Here is a 23474-nt window from a genome sequence, read left to right as displayed (position 1 = left end):
TTTCATGCCTTCTGGCACTTGTCATGCCTATAATAAACCTGCAACACACACCCTGCAACAACAAACTCCTACACACATATCACAGATAATCACGCTTAGCTACGGACTCTACAGTTCCTCATTTAATTGTACATTGATTAAGAACTAAAAAAAGAAATGTGTTGCAGAATAGTCCGTATAAGGCCACGGAGAGCCACTGATCGCTTGTTTTTTTCTGACGCACTGCAGTCCCTTTTCTGCGTAAAAGTGAATTGGCTAGAGGCAGGACTGTCTGTCATTTAATCTGAGTGACAGCAGCTGAAATTACTTCAAGTTTAGTTATTTATTCACTGATTGCTTCGCGTGAATGTGTTGATCTGAGTGCGTGTGTGAATGGAGGCACACGCCGGATACACATATGGTGTGACATAATGGCATACTGCGCTGTGTGTCATCATCTAGCGTACAAGTAAGTGTTATTATACCTAAGTAGGGAATGATTCATGCGGTACACTATCATTTCCTCTCGTGTTGTTGGAGTGGCTTTTTTAGAATCAATGAATGGTGTAGCTGCATCATGGACAGTTTTGTGTGATACAATAGACTGAGACAGCCTGTCACTGAGATGAAAATGACTACAAAGAGGAAACATCTTTGTTTGTTGTTGATGCTAGAGTCACATTAGAAATCTGGCAGCTCACTCCAAGCCATTATTTAGTATTTTCACCCTGATTATTTCAGCTTGCAGAAAGCAGTCGGCAAGTGTTTTATAAAAGAAAACTCTCCTACAGTTAAACATAAACCTTTTTCACACATAGTTTTCTGTAGATCACTGGGATAACCTTCAGTCACTGCTAGAGATTTTCACCATTCACACATGCACAACATTCAGGAACATTTCAGATTTGTTCTTTTTAACACACGCATAGATGAAGATTTCGGGGGTGGGATGCAGGGGGCATGTTCCCTTTAGTATTTAGAACATGTGCGTTTGCCCCCTTAAATAGGAGAGCTTTTATTCTGACAAAATTTGAGACATTTACACCATAAGATGATCCAGGAAAGGCAAAAACCGGTGCATACAAATTCACCAGAATGCTTAAAATGTTCAGACGAAAACCCACAAAGCCCCTATGTCATATGTGTGTCCCCCAAATTTGAATCAAAACCTACACCCTTGCACACATGCTTGGCAATGCCAGAATAGCTGGGGCAAGAGACAGTCCAGCAGATGACAACAATGCAACATTTCTGGAAGTCAACCACCATAAAATTCAGCCTAAGAAGAAGAAGATGGTCAGAAGATTGCCATATTTACAGTATGAACGTTTTTTGGCAGGAGGGCATTTTAAGTCCCCAAAAAATTTGTTGGGAAAAAGACCACAGGGTGCTTTATACACTTGTCAGAGCGTCTCCCATCAGACCGATGTAACCCTTTACATGCTTGTCCCTGCAATGTTACTGCTTTCATTCACAACACAGCCATACCAACATTTTCTTGGGGTGGGAAATTCTAGGCACAGATTTCCCTGAAAATCAGTCCCTGCTCACATCCACACATTCCTGAACTGCAAGTGTGAAAGAGGCTAGAGAGTATTTGACACTGTGACGTGTTTAACCTGCATAAACATTGTCTTGGGACTGCCGTAAATACTGAGGATCTTGGCGTGTGAAGTCAGACCAGCATTGTTCAGTGTTTTTCCTGTAAACACCACAACAGAAACAATGGGGTCCTCGGTCTCAGCTTAGTTCCCAACACAGAGAGACACAGTAAATGAGTTTGGAAAGTCAGATGTATCAGATAAAAAGTCAGAGAAAAGACGAAGAGTGCACCATAGCTGATCCTTTTCCCTCTGACATCGTGTTAATTATAGAAACTGCTTTACAGTATCGGAGAGCACTGTACAGCACGTGAGCTCCGAGTGGGACCAGACCAGTGATGGCAACATAGAAATGTACTTCACATGCTCTGTGAGAAGGTTTTATAGAGCACACGGCCTCACATTAATAGTTAAGTTACTCTAAGAGACTACTGTAGTTTTTATAATGCAGTGTCTCCAGAGGGGGTTGAGCGCTTACATTTCTTCTGCTCAGATTGTAAAAGGAGATCAAGAGGTTTTCTGCTTCGAACTGTAAAATGTAAAACATCCCATCTTGCCATGTTGGACCAAAAACAGCCTCCTGATACATTACTACTGGCTTGTCGGAATACACTGTATGTTTATTAAGATTTCTTTTAATAGCCCGAAATGTTTCATTCTTCCAATCGCCCACTTGTTTATACATCATGATCTAAGTGTGCGTGTATTTGCTATGATAACAAGGTAGAGGTGCAGTTGGGAGCTGCAGGCTATGGAAAGGGAGAATATCCATTACATAAGAGATTAAACTGAAGGAATCTGAGGTATGCATCCAACAACGCTGGCCAATAATATGAAAGCCTACTTCATGAGCCCCCCCCTCAAGTGCAGAGCCTCAGCGGGTAGGTCCACTGTTTATCCCTTTGATGTAGGCTTGTAAAAAGGTAACAACCATGCAGCACGGCACCAAAGCGTTCACTCATATTAACCAATGTTGTTGTTTTAACTTTGCATCCGAGCCACGGGAACAAGAGGTCGCATGAGTGCACAAGACAATGCAAGTTAGTGTTACAATGAGTCTCGAGTTTTGTTTAAACTTTAAAGAACGCAGCATCCGCCTCGTTGTTATTACATATCATGCCACCCGCTGCTTTTACTCAACCACACCATTCTAATGAGCCGCTGCTATGCTGCTGCACTTCATTACAACAAACAGGAGAGGGATAGAGAGAGGAGATTACTGCTGTTTTGTTCAGCTCCCTCTGTCTGGGGGTGAGCGATGTTTCAGCTCAGTCCCCCCTGTGTGTTTCATCCATCCACGTGCTGCACATACCTGAGTGACACACACTTATCAAGATGAGGACAGTCACTTTCTAAATCCCACACATACACACACACACAGTCTCTCTTTCCTTTCCTAATGATAGAAATGTGTGTGTTTCCTCCTGTGTACTCATCTGTAGGAAGGAGTCTTTTTTTTTTCTCCGCCTGCTCTGATGTGTATGTGACACACATCTGTTGCTTTAGCTGGAGGCAGCGCGAGCAGCAGAGAGGATTGAAGCTTACACTTAAACCATTAGCATACGCTCGCAGGAATGGAGGGAGAGATAAGGGGAGAGGTGGGTGGACATGTAAGAAAATGTGGAGGAGAAGAAGAGAGAGTGAACGTAGAGAGGTGTTGAATGGAAGAGGAGAGGAGTTATTGCCTCAGTTCAGTATGATCAACAAAAACACACACGTACAAGTAAGTGCTCACACACAAAATACAACAACCAGCAAGCATTGAAGCATTTTTAAAGTACAGTAACAAGCCTCAAAATGAAACTTCGACTGACAACAGTTACTCAAACATATGTGTGTTTGTAAGTGTGTGACACTGACCTCTGACTCGGGCATAGCAGCAGCCACACTTGGCCAGGACTTTACGGAACAAGTGTTGGCAGCCACAGCCTCGGTGGTGGCGATGATGATGGTGGCCCCCTTTCATGTTGTTGAACCATGAGCAAAGGTGGGCATGGCCCGGCACTCTCTCTTTCTCCCCCCTCCACCCCCTTTCTCTCCCTCTTTCTCTCTCTTAGTCTCCCCCCTCTCACCCTCACACAAGTAGAGGTTTTCTCTTCAAAGTGTAAATCCCCCAAAAGGTGTCAGTTGATCCTCCTCCTTGGCTGACTGCAGACAGACTTAAAGCCCACATCCAGACCGAGAAGAAGAGAAAGAGTCCACAAAAGCAGCAGCCAAGAAGAAATCCACACTCACAGGGTTTTTCAGATGGTGATAAAAAGCCAAGGAAACATTCCAGCAAGCTTATCGTTAGATTGAATGTGCTTCCCTTCCCTCTGCCTCTCTTTTTCCCTCTGTTTTCTATTTGGTGCTGAGCTCTCGCCTCTGTGAACTGCCTGGTCAAATGACAGACTGGGAGACTGCTTCAGAGAGAGAGAGAGAGAGATAGCGAGGGAGAGAGAGAAAGAGAAAGAGAGGGAGTAAGGGGAGGGGTGAGAAGGGTGGAGTCTGCAGCTCTAGTTGCTGGCTATTCCAGGATAAGGTTCCCACTCCCCTAATTTTCTCTCTTCCTGTCTTCTGTTTCTCTCCTCTCAGCTGTTTTTCTCCGCTGCCCTCTGTTTCCTCGCCCGTTTCCTCTGCCGTCCCCAACTATCAAACTCCGAGACCAGACGTAATGCCCCCCCTCTCTAATGGAAATATAGCTCTCCTAGAAATAGTAACACCAAGGTCTGTAATGATACATAATGCTATTTGCAGAGGAGAGGCTATGTTGGGCTGAAGGTGTCATGTATTTCCCAGTAAGGAGGCGACAGTGTCATCACCAGCATCTGTAAGTGTGTGAGACTGACAGTTTAAGAGTGTGTGTTCACTTCATGGATCATAGAGGGCTTTCCTTGCTGGGACAGATCCAATATTGATTTCTGTGTTCACTTACGATCATGGGGCCAGCACAGCGAGGGGTTTTTGTGTGTGCGTGCGTTTCCATGGAACGAGCAGGCGGTCTCAGATTTCACAATGCTGGCATGTTGGCGCGTGTGTGTGTGTGTGTGTGTGTGTGTGTGTAAAACACTTTTTATTAAGCCTGACAATTCGTACAGAGTACTCACTGAGGCACTCTGACCCAAAGAAATCTACAGATCGAGGAAATACCAGGTTTACTAAAGAGATTAAACCAACACCCGTTTTTTCCACCAAAATTGGCGCATACATGCAGGTGCTTTAAACGTGGGAAAATCTGAAAAAAAAATAGGTGATAGACTCCCTCTTTTCCAACTGCAATTAGACCAGACAGCTCTGCAGTACATTAGACGCACAGGAAAACAGGTTAGTAAACAGTAGAAAGCAGCATCAAGGCATCTTTCACACTCTATGCCAAATAATTCGGAATGTTCAAGCACTGCTTGGACGGAGAAAGACAGAATTTGTGGCAACACGTCAGTGCATAATGCCAGGAAAAGGTTGAAATTTTGCACTTTCAACAGGGTTTAATGTTTCTCTCACTGACAAAAGGAGCCAAAACTGATAAATACCCATGACTACTGCTACTACTACTGGGACTATTTGTCCCAGGAATGAAAGCCAATTGTAACCTTTCCCGTCTAATAGAAAAGCCAGATGTTAATGGGTGATAAGGGGTTTTTTGTCCAGTGGGAAAGAGGGCTTGATACTGATCCTCTGAATGAGTGATCATCTAGGATGATGTTATGGAAACTGAATTTTAAAAAAACATTAGCCCTTTTTAAAAAGGAATTGTGCAAATTTGCAGGAAAGCCCAGTCAGTCTTTTTTCAGCATTGGCAGTATAAAAACAAAATCAGGGAGTGCAGCAAAATGTCACCTACCTACTTTTGTTCATACAGAATGCGCCTTTCTCGGGGCAATGGGAGGCGTGAGCAAGTAACAAAACGTGTAGCTCAGAGTGTGACGTAAACAGTGACGTACTCGAGAGAAGCCACGACTGGTCAGTCCTTCGGCGATTCACTCATAAGTTGGCCCGTCCTTCACCGTCCCCATCATTTGACGATTAATGGCCTCTTCATTTGCAAGGGCAAGGAGAGCGCGCAACTCCTTGTCTCCCCAGTTGCTCATCTTTACTGTAGTGTCTGTCAGGTTTGTGTTTATTCTTGCTACTAGTAATAGCTGCTCATTCCTGCTATCAGCTGTTTCCTGTTTATCCACCGCCAGTGGGTCGCACATGCGGCGTCACCAACAGCTCCTCCCACAAGTCATCAACAGCCCCTCCCGTGGCGGAAGGGCGCCTCGTTCTTTTTAGCCAATATGACTACCCTATGAGGCGGAAAATTGGGCACCTCGGATCAACTCGCCAATCCGGCTCTGTGTGTCTAAACGCTCGCATGTTACCGGAAAAACGGCCCAACATTTGCCGAAAATCTGGCGGTGTAAAAGGGGCTATACAGATAAAATAACAATATGCTAATATCTGGGGTTTTTTGCTAATCAAGGAGCATGCATCTGAACAAACAAGATCATTTTACATCATCATGCATAAACCCCTTACTGCAAGAAAGCAGTCTTGCTCTTACAACAACAGTTGATGTGGTATGGTCAATGGCAGGTGGTACAGTGAAATCTCAAATTTCTCAGGCTATATACCATCACCAAACGGCAACTTCCACAGCTGAAAAATAAAGCCGATGTGGAAGTGCCAAAAACTGCAGCTCATTTAATGGCCACTTGAGACTGGCTCCAAAGCAGGGTCAGTCCTCAGAGACCCTTATGTTAAATGCCCAACTTTACAGCAGAAATAAACATGTGTACAGCCTGTACACAAAAGGTTTTGGTCTTGATAGCTATTTTCAACATTATGACAACTGTTTAGGGAACGAATTTTTATATAACTCACACATACACTTTTTATTTAGGCTTAAAGTTATGCATATTCATGGTTGGGGCCATTTCATTGAGAGGCGTTGCTCCAGTCAGCTCCACCCTCTCGTCTAAATATGGTCACCTCTGACTCCAAAAAACCAAACAGCCGAAATGCCGAACTCAAGGCTTCAAAACAGGAGTCGAAAAACAAACACATCCATTATTTTATGCAGTCTGTAATCATCTCATATCATCAACTGTGCTCTCATCAAATGCAGCGAATTAGCATATGCTTTTATGAGGTTTCACTCATCAGTGCCTTTCACCAGACGTCTACTTTAAGACTTGCTGTTTCTTTGCTTTATTCTGTCTTTTACTTTGATTCCTTACGTGTTTGACAAATCAAGAGCATCTGTGTGCATGTGTGTCTGAGATTGAATGAGTGCTTACTCAGACAGTGCATACATGGACATTGGTGACATCAGTGTGCATATCTTATGGAGGAGATGTGTGAGAACATAGCACTGTATCCATGCACACACACGCAGACATGTACGCACAGACACTTTTCATTCAGCTTTTCATCATCGCAGTCATTGTGTTGAACCTGGAGGCTGCAGAGGTTGTCTAATCGTACCATATTTAGATGTGTGCTTTACATCAGAGCACATTAAACTCAATCAACACTACGTTATGACTCATCAGCCTTCCTTACAGATGAAATCACAGTCTGTGGACATGTCAGTATGGTAGGAAGGAAACAACTCTAGACGCAACCGACAGAGGCAGGGAAAATGAAAGAGGTTGGTGATGATGCTATTGTGAAATGCTGCGTGTTCTGAAACCCAACCGATTATTTTCTGACCAGCAAACATCATTTCTTCAGCCTGAAGCTGCTGAGCTTATGACTCAGTTTGTGATCTCATCTCATTTTTGCGGCACTCATCACACCATGCTCCTCTCACGAGCTGCAACCCGGCCGCGTGGAAATCACTACCTGGTAACTGCAACAAAGACGAGCACCCACTCAGGTTCCTCTCCGGGGGCATCGACGGAAACAAGAGAAGGCTGAGTATCGGCTGGCACTGAACCAACATGCACGCTTAGAAGCGAGCACGCACATCCCTGAGGTGCACTGTCAAGTGTTTTAATGATTGGCAGGGCTGTCTCTCCAGCATCCATCTCTCCACAGTGACAGGGTGGTGGCAGATTGCCGTCAAGATGTTTCTGTCGTCTACAGGAGACAGTCAGAGCAAATAGAGAGGCCTGGCTGCCTCACCCATTAGCCACACAAGTAGAGTACACACACACACACACACACACAGAGTTGCATTAGACACAAATACACAGAGAGGACTAAAGCAACTATAACATATAAAAGAAGAAAGTTCTCCACAAGAGAAAGCCCCACAGTGACAGATATTTTATCTATCCTCAGGTTCAGACAGCACGCTGGTTTGCCATATGCAACACTTACACTCTGCACAGATTTATATCTCCCTCCCTCTCTCCCTTTCTTTGCTTATAATGGATGCTTTAAGTGACTGTGATTGAAGGGGCAATTCACCAGAGGAATATTGAACAGCGCTGCTGAATGTCTCCACTTGTCTGATGCCGATATGGCTGCAGCACTGTCTAGGCAAAGGAGCAGGATTCTAAGAAGGCTTGAAAAACAATGGATTTGACAGCAGAAGGTTTAAAAGCAACGAGATAAAACAAAGACACCAAGACGAGAGAGCGAGGGCAAAGCATTACAAATTGAGCGCACGCCGCCTGCACTGTCGTTCTACACAAACACCGACTACACAGTGGAGAGATAATGAAGAATACACTGCTCTTGGGATGCATTCAAAATTCATGAAGTGAATGCAGGGGAATCTTTTCATGTGCTCTTAAGTTAGAGGATGTGAGTGTGTTTCTACAAGGTGCCCAGTAGGGGGCATTTGTACTTGTTGCATAAGGCTGATGTTGGTTCAGGCACTTGTCAGTGCTGCTTCAAAGCACTGCAAACATGAACATTTTTGTTTTATTATACTTTCACTGATATTTTTTCCGCAATAACAGCAACACAAATGTTTGGAATATAAAACATTTCACAGATGAACACCCCGGCATTATTACAATACACAGAATGGCCAAATGCTTATTTGTGACTGAGGATCTTATTTCTCTTCAGCCCTGACGTTCACCTACAGTATCACTTTCTCAATATGGAATGAAACCTTTGAATAAGCGAACACCGAAATTGGCCCAGGAGACATACAGAGCCCTGAATGTTAACAGAAATATGGAAAAAATGTTCCTCCCCTGCCTTGAGGAGGGGGGATCAGGGGATGTGAGGTGAGGCGTGCATTAACACCCATTCATCTCTCCCCTTTTATCTCTCTCCCCTCGTTCTCTCCATCTCCCACACGAGACACACTAAAAGATGATTCATCCACACACGTATGCTTGTGCAGACGTGGAAAAAGAGAGAGACCTGAACTGCCACAGTGATAGAGGATAAATAAAATCCATACATGTACATTCACACGGGACTGGATTTAAAGGCTTGTCTACAAGATAAGCACGCCAGTAGATGGATGTGTGTGTTTTTGTCTGAGCCAAGCCGGCCAAAAAGGGAGACTGTATCGTCATTCCACTCTGTGTAGGAGACAGTCACATTTAGAAGGCGTGTTTAGAGTGGAATTTCGAGTATGATTTATGAATGTAAATCAGCTTGTGTAGATGCATTTTCTAATGCTTATTTGTAGAGACATTGTTGGAATACAGATATTGGAAACATAACACACCCTGCTGGATTAGACTCATTCATAATGTACAGTATCAATGCACACACACTTGATCTGCAGAGGGAACAGGAGAATACGCAGAATTCATATGACATAAGCATGCATACTAATAGCTACAGCGAGTCTCAGTTCAGCAGATATGCAGTTGCTTATTCGCAGTGTTCCCTAACCCCCCACTGACATTAAACTCTCCTCACCCCATCAGCCAGCTGAAATCCTGCCAAAATATGCTCACTTAGATTTTCCTTCCCCCTTCTCCCTCGCTTTTTCTCCCTTAGTTCCTCTCTCTTTTTCTTCCTCCCGTCATCTCTCAGCTGAGCGCCAATTAAGGCAAACTGGCATTCTGGACAAGCCGGTGTGAGGGGGAGGCTTTTGGTTTTTGGCTGTGGTCCCATCATGGAGCAGAAGTCACAGAGTAACTGTCCTATTCTCTCCTGTGCTGCTGGTCTGCAGAAGGCTGCTGTTTTTTTGTTCTATTAGAGCTACACCACACTGCTGGCATACACCAGGCAGGAAGACGGACAGGTGGGTTGCTCTGTCTGTGTGTATGTGTGTGTATGTGTGTGTGCACTCTACCATAAGTACCACTCAGTACCTCCCACTGTTATACCTCACTATGCAGTGCAGCTCCCAGGCAGCAGGAGCTCTGCACTACACAGAAGGGAGGTACACCACCCGAGGAGACCTGTTTCTCAAAACATCACATACCACCCATAATAACGAGCACACACACCCAGACACACTTTGTATACTCACACAGACACATTCTCCTTACCCATCCAGCTCCTCTTTTTCCAAAGAAAAAAAAAACAAAAAACGGTGATAGTATTTAAACTGGAGCTTGTCGGAGCTTTCCTCCTCTACCTGACCCACAGCCTCCCTCTTTTTATCTCCCTGGGACTGGTCTGTGAACCTTGCTCCAGAAGCAGCACTGCTAGCGTTGAGACTTTTGGGATTGCTGCTGACTGTGTTCAAGGCTTAAGCCTGAGCTAAAACGCCACCCAAAGGAGAAAATGTTAATTAAGCAAAAGCAAACCCAGGGACCACACATGGAGAGACATGCTGCTTTATCTTTGATTAATAATTACTGAGACCAGAGGTTCTGCCATCAAGGGAAAGAGATTTTCTGTCGGAAAAAGAGATTTACAGATAGTGTTTCTGCTACATTGAATTACAGTCTGAATCATGCTGCAAATCCTTACATGTACACTGATAAAATTGCATATCAGTATTCCTGATTTCTGTTGGGAGTGTACATGGCACATTTGGGAGCACATTAATGTGTGTGGATACTTGTGTGCACACGTGTGCCTGTAAGACTGTGTTTATGTGCCTCCATCTGCTTCCTTCCTTCCAGGTCAGTCTGTGGTCTGAATGCCAGCTGTGCTGCGGAGCAGTGACCTGTGAGGTGTCCTGCCTGATCTACACCTTCCAGCAAGTCCAGCCTGACCCACTTTGCTGAAACACAACATGAACTCCTACAATTTAACACTACAAAAATACACACATTCAACTCTTTTTTTTCAGCCTATGCACTGTAAAAGGGCATGGTTCACGTGTTTCAGGGGTTTTGGCACTCGCACAGTCATATCAGGACAGGCCACATGAGGTTTTGCCTGTGATAGACCTCACTCCTCACTTCTTTAAAGCAGCAATAATGGATATTTTTATAACACCAGTGTATCAAATGTGAAAGGGGGTCACTCACAGTGATGAACCTACGGAGAATTATCACCCGAATCTGCAGCTCCCCTCAGCTTATAGCGAGTTTCAGGTCATTGCTTATCTATCTGGCTTGCAACTCAAGTGTTTTGGTTCACTCTCGTCTTTTAGACACAGCAAGCAGCTATTTTAAATCAAATAAAGCTCTAAAAACCTTCTGTACATCTGGTCAGCACCAAACGACAGACAGACACAGTTAGAGAATAGCTGGTGAACATGGAGCAGCATTTAGCAGCTAAAGACACAGAAACTTTCCTCAGGAGTTGAAAGAAACCAAAAGCTGAGCTAAAACTTAAATTCTGCAGTTGGCCACAAGCACCATTCCAAATGAATGATAATGTTGCTCAGTAACTGCTGGATATGTAGATAAGCAGTTTGCAAACAAGTCCTCCGTATAAATTTGCAAGGTAAAGATATGTGTCTGGTGTGTCAGTGTTGGGTTCACAGCTGATTTCCCCTGCTGAGGGGCCGAAATGTCAGTTATTGCTGGCTCAACAGCGAGCTTAGGAACTTGAACAACACTGCCAATTGAAGGCAAATTGAATCCATGTGGTAGGAAGTGCACATACACTTGTGGTTAATTACCATTATTTCACAATGAGCTCTGATCTATAGGTCAAAGGTGCTGATAAGTGAATCAGGACTTTAGTTTGTGGACTGTTTACAACATCTGGGGTGCATTGCAAAACAGACATGGAAAACTAGACCATCTTGACAACACACAGGAACACAGGCAGTGCTTGGAAGAGGATTTCAATTAGAAATGACAGCTGTATGACAAGACAATGTCCAATAATTTACAAGTCTTCATACACATAGGATAGATCTGCTATGAAAGCAGGTAGTGCTACATTCATTTTTCAGATTCAGAATGTATGAAATCATCTGACACTGTAAATCTATTTGGCATTACAACAGAAGGCTCATTAGATATAATAATCATGTAAATAAACCCACGTTATTACACCGTCCACCTTTGTGAGGTAATTCTGTCTAATTTCTGGCCCTTGCAACACAAAATGTTGCAGCTTCAGGTTGATCTCTGCCCATTTAAGGTCACACACACACAGTTCAGTCTCAGGGTCCTCTGGGATCAGCACTCCTCCTTGGATGGCACACTCTCCCAGCCTCTCGTAAACCCAATATGGACAAGAGCATAAATTTTCACATAGTTTACCTCGCATCTACTCATGAATACGGTGAATGATGTCATTAAATTTGCACCCCAGTGAGGTGTTGAGTGATGGGCCTTCGAAACTTAACTATTCTCATAGGTATTGCTTTTCATCAGGAGATGGTAGAAGAGGCTGATTACTTTTTAGAGACTTTAAGAGACTCTAAATTCTTGTTTTGATCTCTAGTATTTCAAATACATTCAGCAATTCAGGATGTTATTTGTATAACTGTGTGTTTAATACTGTAAGAAATACCACTCTTGTACTGACTATGAAGAATGTGTCGTACAGAGCGTATTATGCAAGTGTTCCTCATATTATGTTCCCATAAATGTGCATCATCATTTCTGTATGTCTAACAGAATATTATGTTTCCTATAAATAACAATTCATTGGCATAACTTTCTTGCCATTAATAACAAGCATGTGTTGTAAATGAGTACAGTGAAAGTTAAATAGAGACGTGCATAGTGTGTGTGTGTGTGTGTGTGTGTGTGTGTGTGTGTGTGTGTGTCTGTACACATGAGCAGTGTGTGCATGCAGTTATGGGTCAGATACATCACTGTTATTTTTACTGGTTCAGTGCAGTTTCCTGTTGATGTGGCTTCATGCATTTTACCTTTAAAAAGACAACATCGTAAAAAACAGAGTGTTTGGACACACATGACCATCCATCACATATCCGTGTTATGAAACAGGCACTGTAGACACATATTGTCTGGGGAGAGTGAGAGTATATGGCTGCTGGGAGTCTGAGAAGACAAGAGAAAAAAGAAAATGAGATTTGAGAGAAATATGACCAGCAGCTCTGTGTACTTGGAGGGGAGGCCAGGTTTAAAATACCACTGCTGAAGATATTGCTTTGAGGAAAAATAAAAGGAGATACATGGGGATTGGTGAACAAAAGGGAGGGGAAAAACAAAGACAACATGATCAGAGGAGAAAAGACAGCCAAACTGTAGTAAGATTCAGTACCAAGAGGGGGGAGGAAGAATACACTGGAATTGACAAATGGGGAAAAAAGGATCTGAATTTGTGGAGGTTGGCACTGTCCTATGCTTCCTGGGAAGCCACTAGCAGGCATGTTGTGTCTAATATATAACAGATGGCCCTTGTGGCCCCATGAACCACGACTTTAAAGAAAGCAGGGGCCTCTCCTCTTTTCCCATCTCTTCCACTAACACAGCAAGGGATGGAAACAACACTTTGACCTCTGCTAGTCAAACCATAGCTAAATGGAGTCACATGCCTCACATGTTTCACATGTTTGAAGATTGACTTTAACAACTATTATATTAATTATATCAATAATAACAATAAAATATCTACTTTATGGCAAGTGTATTACAGCCAAAAAGATAATGTAGACCAGAGCTATTCAGTTGGGCCAGATTTTAAAACCAGGAAATGTGCCACGGGCCAGATATTTTCAGCAACCTATTCAAAACCTCTCTTCTTTTTTAGCTTTTGGTTATGACACATTTTAAACACATGCAAACGAATGTAGTAAAAAAAGCAACTCTATCATTTCTCTTTTGAAATAAACAGGTGACAGTCACTCATCTGACCCAGATACATCACAAAGCGCAGAAACAGACACAGTGCAGCTCTGTGCCATTAAAGCACAGAACCATAACAAGCGGCAAATATACAGTACAGGCCAAAAGTTTGGACACACCTTCTCATTCAATGCATTTTCTTTATTTTCATGACTATTTACATTGTAGATTCTCACTGAAGGCATCAAAACTATGAATGAACACATGTGGAGTTATGTACTTAACAAAAAAAGGTGAAATAACTGAAAACATGTTTTATATTCTAGTTTCTTCAAAATAGCCACCCTTTGCTCTGATTACTGCTTTGCACACTCTTGGCATTCTCTCCATGAGCTTCAAGAGGTAGTCACCTGAAATGGTTTCCACTTCACAGGTGTGCCTTATCAGGGTTAATTAGTGGAATTTCTTGCTTTATCAATGGGGTTGGGACCATCAGTTGTGTTGTGCAGAAGTCAGGTTAATACACAGCCGACAGCCCTATTGGACAACTGTTAAAATTCATATTATGGCAAGAACCAATCAGCTAACTAAAGAAAAACGAGTGGCCATCATTACTTTAAGAAATGAAGGTCAGTCAGTCCGGAAAATTGCAAAAACTTTAAATGTGTCCCCAAGTGGAGTCGCAAAAACCATCAAGCGCTACAACGAAACTGGCACACATGAGGACCGACCCAGGAAAGGAAGACCAAGAGTCACCTCTGCTTCTGAGGATAAGTTCATCCGAGTCACCAGCCTCAGAAATGGCAAGTTAACAGCAGCTCAGATCAGAGACCAGATGAATGCCACACAGAGTTCTAGCAGCAGACCCATCTCTAGAACAACTGTTAAGAGGAGACTGCGCCAATCAGGCCTTCATGGTCAAATAGCTGCTAGGAAACCACTGCTAAGGAGAGGCAACAAGCAGAAGAGATTTGTTTGGGCCAAGAAACACAAGGAATGGACATTAGACCAGTGGAAATCTGTGCTTTGGTCTGATGAGTCCAAATTTGAGATCTTTGGTTCCAACCGCCGTGTCTTTGTGAGACGCAGAAAAGGTGAACGGATGGATTCCACATGCCTGGTTCCCACTGTGAAGCATGGAGGAGGAGGTGTGATGGTGTGGGGGTGTTTTGCTGGTGACACTGTTGGGGATTTATTCAAAATTGAAGGCACACGGAACCAGCATGGCTACCACAGCATCCTGCAGCGACATGCCATCCCATCCAGTTTGCGTTTAGTTGGACAATCATTTATTTTTCAACAGGACAATGACCCCAAACACACCTCCAGGCTGTGTAAGGGCTATTTGACCAAGAAGGAGAGTGATGGAGTGCTGCGGCAGATGACCTGGCCTCCACAGTCACCGGACCTGAACCCAATCGAGATGGTTTGGGGTGAGCTGGACCGCAGAGTGAAGGCAAAGGGGCCAACAAGTGCTAAACACCTCTGAGAACTCCTTCAAGACTGTTGGAAAACCATTTCAGGTGACTACCTCTTGAAGCTCATTGAGAGAATGCCAAGAGTGTGCAAAGCAGTAATCAGAGCAAAGGGTGGCTATTTTGAAGAAACTAGAATATAAAACATGTTTTCAGTTATTTCACCTTTTTTTGTTAAGTACATAACTCCACATGTGTTCATTCATAGTTTTGATGCCTTCAGTGAGAATCTACAATGTAAATAGTCATGAAAATAAAGAAAACGCATTGAATGAGAAGGTGTGTCCAAACTTTTGGCCTGTACTGTATACAAGAGAAAGTGTTTGGAAAAAGATGTGTTTTGAAATGCGTCACATGAGAAAACACTGATTTGTAAAAAAAATATCAATGACGGTGACGCTACACTGATCCTGCCTGACCCATACAGCACATGTGTAACTCAATAGAGATGAGAGGCGGGATGGCTCACCCTACTTTCAGAATACTATATGTAGATCACATATTTTGTCATACTGGTATATCAGACTTATGTATGCTGGGCCCCTCAGAGGTTGCCTCTGGACCGGATGTAGCCCATTGGCCACTAATTAAATAGGCCCGATTTAGACTGTATAATACTGCCCATATCATTAACCTTCTGATGTTTTGGGGTTGGGTTTAAGGTTGCCAGACCTGTTAATAAGTGCGTAAACATTATGAATGTGAATAGTGTATTGGGTAAATAAAACTATTGAAATGAATTTTTGTCATAAGGTGTTGTAAAAATTCAAGGTTTTGTGAGGACTACGTTTTATGTCTTCTGCTTTGTGATCTCTGTGCTACAGGTTGATGATACAGGTAAAATGATATTGAAATAAGTATCAAAGATTCATATTGATACATTATGGTGTTAACTAAAAATGCTTGCATTGAATTCCATATGAAAAAGCCATTAAGCTCGAGGCCGTGTATGCATCCTTTTTTAAAGATCATGAGTTAATTATTTTGTTTTTGAGATAATAAAGCTTGTTACCTTGTGATAACAGGTCAATTTATGTCGATTTGAGAAAACAAAAGGCCAATTCCTTGAGAAAAGGGGATAATTTATCAAAAGAAATGGCTTGTTCTCTTGAGATCACGGCATAATTATGGAGAACTCGATAATAAGTTCATTTGATCACACCTGATTTCAGCCTGTGCAAGGATTTAGTTGAATGTTGTCTCCAACAGAAAGTCACAATGAAATTTCTGCCTTGATCGAAGTACAGTCTGATGTGTTGATCAATAACGGGTACTCATGGGTACTCCTTGATCTGAGATTTCATCTAAAAACTGTTGCTACTGTTGTCAAGATGCCATCAATGCATGCTGGCATGGCACTCCGTACTTATCGGACTCCAACGTTATCTCAAAATAACAAAGCTTATTTTCTTGAGATAACTAAATTGTTAACTTGTGATCTCATGATAAAGGCATGTAAAAAAAAAAAATATATATATGGCAAGCAGGGACAATCTCCGCTACCATAGAAAAAGTAATTTAAAAAACTATTATTTTCAATAATTCCTAAAATTAAATCTGTTTATTTAGTCAATAAAACCATGACCCATGATTAAACATTACAGGAATTTTGTCATGGTTCTATATGAAGAGCTGATGAATGAAAACACATCTTGTTCAGCCCTATTCTATGCTACGACCATGTCTGTGTCTTGTTGTGGTTCAGATATTTTTCCACCTTGTGTTTCATTGATTTTCCATCCAATTTCCCATCCGGAGGAAATTGGGCTATGAAAAAACAATCGAGCAAAGGAGCATGTCTGGACCTGGAATAAACTATCTCCCTTCAGGTCATCATCCTTCCACATGGCCCTGAATAATGCATTTCTTTACTTTTTTCTTGATTTTCTGAGCACCGAGCTGTGCACTAAAATAATATTTGGCAGCATTAACCTCAACAGCACACCCCATCCGAGTATGACCATTACAGATAAGCATCACTGACAGCTTCCTTTGGCCTCACTCACACCCCTTCTGTACTTCTTCTTCTGCACAACAGTTCGTGGTCCAGCCACATGGTACTTGCCACCAAACCCCCCCCCCCATATATACACACACACTCCCTCTAACCCAAACCCAGATCCAGCTACAAAGATCCTTTTGTTCCATTCCACTCGAGGAAAATGGCAAAGCACGCAACCCTTTCACAGCGAAATCAGAATAAGTGCAACCAACAGTGTTGGGGCAGAAGGGGAAGGGAGTTCAGCTGAACATGTTTTCTTGCCCCATCTGGAAAGTGTTGCATGTGTATACACACAAGAGCTCTTTCTCGAACGAACGTACTTATATATGGTACATTACAGCGAAGCAATTTACTGCTATCAGTGCTAATAGAGGATACAGAGGGTGGAGTTTAATAAGAGAAAACTACCAACACTCAGGTGACTCCAATCTGATACTTTCCCTGAAGTTATTACTGCCTAATGACCACCATCAGATATGGCAGATGGGCCTGTTTTTATCCTGAATTCACATATGGCTAACATGCAAGAGCAGGCTGAGCTGAAACTGAAGGCCTGGGCGATAGCTCACGTGGCATGTACACACTTATAGATCCAAGATTGTGTGAATCAAGAAATCATTACTGCATATTTATCAACCCAGACTGCAGCAAGGCAAGTGATTGAGTGGCTGAGCAGGCTGTTTAAGACGTCACCACGCAGAAATCTGAGACCTTTCACACAAAGAATCAAAGCTGAGTCTGGAAGTTTGTGTTTCGGTGGGTCTCTAAGCTCTGACTGGTTTGGTGAGGGACAATGTTTGGACTAGCATTGTGGGTATGTGGTCACAAAGTGGTTCAGTGCAGCCCTTTCAGGTCTTACCTGTTCTTTCTCTCCGCTCTGGGATTTCTGTCGTAGTGGCCTGCTGCTCCCAGTCCAGCCCCTCCGGCTCCCACTGGCCCTGCACAGGCCCCTTTTCCTCCTCGCTTGATGGGAGGTCCGCCTCACCCCCTTCTGAGAGCTGCACACAGAGATGCCTTTGTCAGCGGTGGAGTCCTGCTCTCAAGGAGGAAGTGATGGTAAGATTGTACAGAGTGCTTATGGTCACATAACCACAAAACATTATACCAGTGGCTGTGTTTTTCCACTATTCCCTGCATCTTTTTCATCCTTTTCTCCATTACGCACCGAGCAAGAATGCAATAGAAATCCTTGAGGTCCAACTTTTTGCCACAGAGCTTGGATAAGAACTGCCTCTCAGACAGCACTTTCAATCTATTTAAAACCCAGCAGCACCAGAGGTTAACAGAGGCAGTTATCAGTCCTCTGCAGGGATGGAGGAAGATTCTAATCACTGTTATGTTTTTTACCTCTCTCTGCCAGGGAGGAAATGATTGATCAAGATAAACATTTTTCAAAGAGAAAGCAGAGTTTCAAAGAGAAAACCATTCGGATCTTTTGGTACACCTCTGACCTCTGTGTGTTTGAATCTACCCTGTAGTTGTTGTGTCCAACCTTCCACTCTGCAGTTCAGTCAAGTTCATCGAATCCAATTTGTGTAGGAAATTATGTCAGACTCCATATTGGTTTTGTAGATCTGCATTTGAAGAGCATAACAGTAGTAATTATGTTTATATTAAAGAATGAAAATGAATGTGGCTGCCTTGGTTTCCTCCAACCCACAATAAAACGCATTACTTCAAGAAACCAGATTGCCTCTAATGCAGACATTTTCTGTTTTAATGGCAGATCAAGGAAAGAAAGAAAGTAAATGAATTTGCTGGATTGCAGTGGAGCGTTAGACCTGCATGGGTTTGTTTATGGTCAGAAGGTTTAATCACTACTACTCTGCTTCCTGTTCCTCTGAAACATCCAAGATTCCTCCCAAGCACTGAACAGAGACTAGCAATTCTTCCATTTCTCTCTCTCCCGTCTCTCCTCTTGTCCGGCTTTACCATTTTAGGTTGACCAAGTTATAGAGATGCCACAAATAAACTTGGAATGTAACGGTATGGGCCAAACACAAGCTGAGCCTCATGCTCCGCAAGCCCTTGAAAATACCTCCATATGTGCCTCCTTTCTGAATTTGTGGCATTATGCTTTTTATACAAACAGCCAGTTACAATACAAAAACAGATCTGCAACTCACCCACTGTTGATTGGGCATGGCCACGGAAGTAAGCACGTCAGCCATGGCTCCCAACATCTGGTCAGTGCGTCCCTGATTCTTCTGTAGAGCCTTCATTCTTTCCAAGTGGCAAACAAACACGTTCCTTAAATTACTTTCCCCTGCTGTTGTGACTCTCTCTTTCTCTTTGGGTCCCTTTTCTCTCTTGTCCCCCTGTTTTCTGCTCCTTCAGCTCTTGTCTTGCGGCGCACTGTGCCACAGTTTGGAACCGAGCCACCGCAGCCCTCCTTGCGCTAGCCTGACACACAGGAAACCTCATGCATATGAATAATTGATCCTGGAAGAGGGGGGCATGTTTCTGTCTGGACAGGAGCCTAAGAGCTCGTCCCTCCTTGTCCCTCTCTCACCTCCCCTTATTCAGACACAGGTGAGCTAGATGGAGGTGTCTCTAATTCTTGATTAGTCCAGTGAAAATATCCACCTTGTGCTCTCAATATAACCTTCCCCTGGAAACTCAGAAGATTTTCTTGGGCCTTCTTGAGCAGAGTCAGCCGTCCTCTTCTTCTGTCATCCCTCTAAATGAGGAGTCCAGACAGTGTGGAAGTATTTCTCTGTGAGACTGGTCTTCTCCTGTCTTGTCTGAATGCTGAAACGGTGAGCCGTGACTTCAAGAGCTGAGCACATCACCCTCCCTGGAATCCCTCTTTCTTGTTCTTCATTGGCTATAGAGGATCACCACCCCCCTTTCCAAAACCTCTCCTCCTTCCATCTTTCCTTTTCTTCCTTTATTTCCTCCTCCTTGTCTTCATTACCTGGATTTATTCCCAATCTGACTTTCTCAGTCTTTCCTATATCTCTGTCTTTTGGTGTTTCTTTGAACTATCCTGGCACCCTACGCTCTCTCCTCATCTTTGCCCAAGTCTCAGGCAGTGACACATGGATTGTGTGAACTCTTGAGCAGCGGGGCAGCCCCAAATAAGGTATGAATACACAGCCCATGAAGCGCAACTATTTAAGAGACTGTCACCGATTGCACTCACGCACATCTTACACAGCTTTTTTAACTTGTGAGGTACTGATTAGTCAAACCAGTAGTGTCTGTTTGTGGCACCTTGAAAGATTATTTGCCAAAGAAGAAGTGTAAAGGCTTCCAACATTGTTTACTGACAGACTGATCCCGCAGGCCATGAGCAAAAGCCTGTATAATGGAAACACACACACACACACACACCCTCCATTATTAAACTCCATTCATGTTTTACAGCCAAAGTCAACATTTGGGCAACAAGACTGCTGGATCATCTGTTATTGAGAATTCATCTGTAGTAATATAAACAGGTTACTTTATTGTTAATGATCATGCTATCCCACTTTCAATTTCTATGACCATTAAAGTTATCTAAAAGTTTCACTGCAGCATTTAATAGTGTTCCTCCAAGAGAAACTCGTAAATCACACTTCCTTCACTAATAGTTTCACATTTTGACTTATTTGATCACTTGGCACAGTAATTGTGTGAATAAATTCACAAATATGAGACCAATGGGAATATGTAACTTGACAATTTATGTTACTGATATACATGGTATGTATTATTAATATCGACAATTCAGTAGCAAAAAGGAGACAAAGAAGAGGTGAACAGGACGAATGCTGCAGTTGAATAACCCTTTTTGCTTAGAGAGGTTCCTCACTGAGTAAAATGACCCGATGGCAGCCATGATAAGAGCTGATCAAATTCTTTAAATGCTTAAGAAATTTGCTTCAATGCCTCCTTTCTTTTCTCTTTTAGCATAAGGTTCACTGGACCATCTTTTATGCAATTCTTGCAGCAGCAACAGTGACCCACGTCAATAACATCTGCCATTGCATAATTATATAGCCCAGTGTAAGTGCAGTTGGCTTCTTTTAACTTTTTTTCCTTATAAGTTCTCCACATCTTTCCTCCACCTCAGGACATTTTCCATCAAGGGTAATGAAAATGATTAGGAAAATACATGGGACGTACTGTTTTGACTAGCCTATTTGACTGCAAACTAAAAGGCCCAAACACACAAAACTGACATCAAAGGACTAGTGGCGACAAAGACTGACTGTTGCGTTGCTTTACGTTGCCTGTGTCTGAACCCACCGCAGAGTTTACAGCCAATGGCCAACTATCATCTATGCTCTGCGCCTGCGTGAGAGGAATTAACTCTCCATACCAACAGGCAGGGGTAAACTGTATTGGTCATTCAAAAAGGGAAACCAGAAGACGGATTCGAGATGCCAGATAGCCAGTTAGTACATTAACAACACAACCAATGTTAACAGAATAAATTATATTTACTGTGCACCAGTGAACAATAACACAAGCAGTTATGAACCGTTTCTGTTTAAGAGCTCAATAGCTAAAAAATATAGTCTTGCCTAATATAGCAAGTTTGTTTCAACTTTAGTGGTTTGTTTACTTTCCTCACTTCCATCTCTCTTCTCATGCACTGAGCAGAATTGCTAATCAGAGTGATTTCATTCACCAATAGATTCAACATGCTGAATTTGCCAAAAGGACAGACTAGTGCCATCATGCCATCGACTTGCTGTGTCAGGGCCCAAACAATCTACAGCCACGTTAGCAACTGTATGCTAAGGCAGGGTTGGTGTTAGGATTAATGGTGCTTTGAGCTAAACGCTAACATGCTGTCTTTAAAGTGATATGTTAGTAGTATATAGTATATGTCACCTCAAAGCAAGAGGGTTCCTGGTTCGAACCCAGGAGGGAGCCCATCTGTGTGGAGTTTGCATGTTCTCCACGTGTCAGCGTGGGTTTTCTCCGGGTACTCCGGCTTCCTCCCACAGTCCAAAGACATGCAGGTTAGCTGGGATAAGCTCCAGCCCATGATGACATGATGTTGACGTTAGGTAAAAAGTCAAGGGATAACCAAAGACATTAAAATTCATCCTTCCCCAATATTTCATTCAAAACCACAAATGTCAACTGTGAGGTGGTGGGATTTATCCTCTATGCTTGAACTACATTTCATACCAATCCATCCAGTGGTTGCTGAGATATTTCAGTACTAAAGGTATCTTCTATCTCCCCAGAAAAACAGCAGTTAGTCATGTTCCTTACAGCTCATCTTTTTGAAGTCTCTTTTACTCACACTGTGAGTTATGATGACTTATGGCTGCGATTATACTAGAATTCCTCAAGATTTAAGTATAATTCATGAAAGCTGTAAGGTTGTAATTTTTGATAAAAATTAAAAGTTTGCACAGACACTGACCATAAATGCCTCTTGTCAAGGGATTTATGGTCAGTTTAAAGCCTGGAGAAACCTACAAAGCCTTGTTAAACAGGTGTGTTTGCAGCAAATCAGCACACCCTCAGAAAGTATTTGTCTTTTAATAACAGGGAAACTATTATCCATGCTTCGCCTATAAATTCTATAAATCCTTGTACAACCGTCTAGGGCAGCCGACTATTTCCAGATTGCAGACGGTCCAAAATGTTGCTGTTTATGGACAACCTATGTTGCGGAGTTTTTAACTTCCACTGAGCCCAAGTGCAGCCTGAGATCCTCATGCTGTCCTGTTTTGGTCATACACAGTCTAGGCTAAGGGTGAGTGAACTTCCACCATGAGAGTCTCTACAAAATCTGAAGACCTGCCCAGCAAAAAGGTTGCCCTGTCCGTGTCTTCATTTATTTCTTGATATCATTAGTTATGTCTTTTTCTTCATTTTATTATGTTATTTCCCATTATTTATCAGTCACATTTTCGAGGGTATACTGCCAAAAATAAATTAAAAGATGTGAAAGGTGAAAGTTAGCCCACAAGTCACGTAAAACGTCTCTCCCTAATACCTTGGCTGAAAAGCATCTACACACTTCCCTTCACTGCATAAACCCAGTTCCTCTAAGCTGTCAGTCAAACAGACATGTCCAGCACACGGAGAAGAAATAACCTCCCCCAGGGAGAGGAGGAGTCATCAGTTTTCAATTAACACACCTGAAGCAATTAGAAAACAACACACCTGTTACATATGATCTTCTTTCATTCCTTCATTTCATCTTTTAAACTGGCAAAACATCAAGAGAGACACAACAAAACACTACAAGCTAAGAGAAAACAAACACATCTAAGGACATGAGACACAGCAAAATGACCTGAGAAAAACAGGGTGCAAAGCTGTCGTAAATAACATAATGATCCATTGTCAACAAAGGAGGCTGCTACAGAACATCAGAGGGCTTCTGTAATGGAGCAGGTTGTTAAGAGTCCAAAATATGAATCCAGAAAAAAAAAATTTTTTTTGGTACTGCTTAATTCTCATC

At 42.7% G+C, this 23474-nt stretch overlaps 1 protein-coding gene across 4 annotated transcripts in view; it reads right to left on the bottom strand.

The window, feature by feature from the left end:
* Positions 1-19813, bottom strand: part of arhgef25a (Rho guanine nucleotide exchange factor (GEF) 25a) — a 56685-nt gene extending 36872 nt beyond the window's left edge. The window contains exons 1-2 of one of the 4 annotated variants that reach the window (XM_033629216.2): positions 19180-19813; positions 17913-18051 (exon numbers count right to left, since the gene is read on the bottom strand). In XM_033629216.2, the coding sequence (XP_033485107.1) occupies positions 17913-18051; positions 19180-19275 (235 nt within the window). In that variant the 5' untranslated portion in view covers positions 19276-19813. Of the gene's footprint in view, positions 1-3440; positions 4197-17912; positions 18052-19179 lie in introns of those variants that run through there. The other 3 variants (XM_033629214.2, XM_033629213.2, XM_033629215.2) reach the window with 3 other exon arrangements.
* Between the last annotated feature and the right edge of the window lie 3661 nt (positions 19814-23474).

Source organism: Epinephelus lanceolatus, chromosome 8 (assembly GCF_041903045.1).
Source record: "Epinephelus lanceolatus isolate andai-2023 chromosome 8, ASM4190304v1, whole genome shotgun sequence".
Taxonomy (NCBI): Eukaryota; Metazoa; Chordata; class Actinopteri; order Perciformes; family Serranidae; genus Epinephelus; species Epinephelus lanceolatus.
This window is presented reverse-complemented; position numbering and strand designations above follow the sequence as displayed.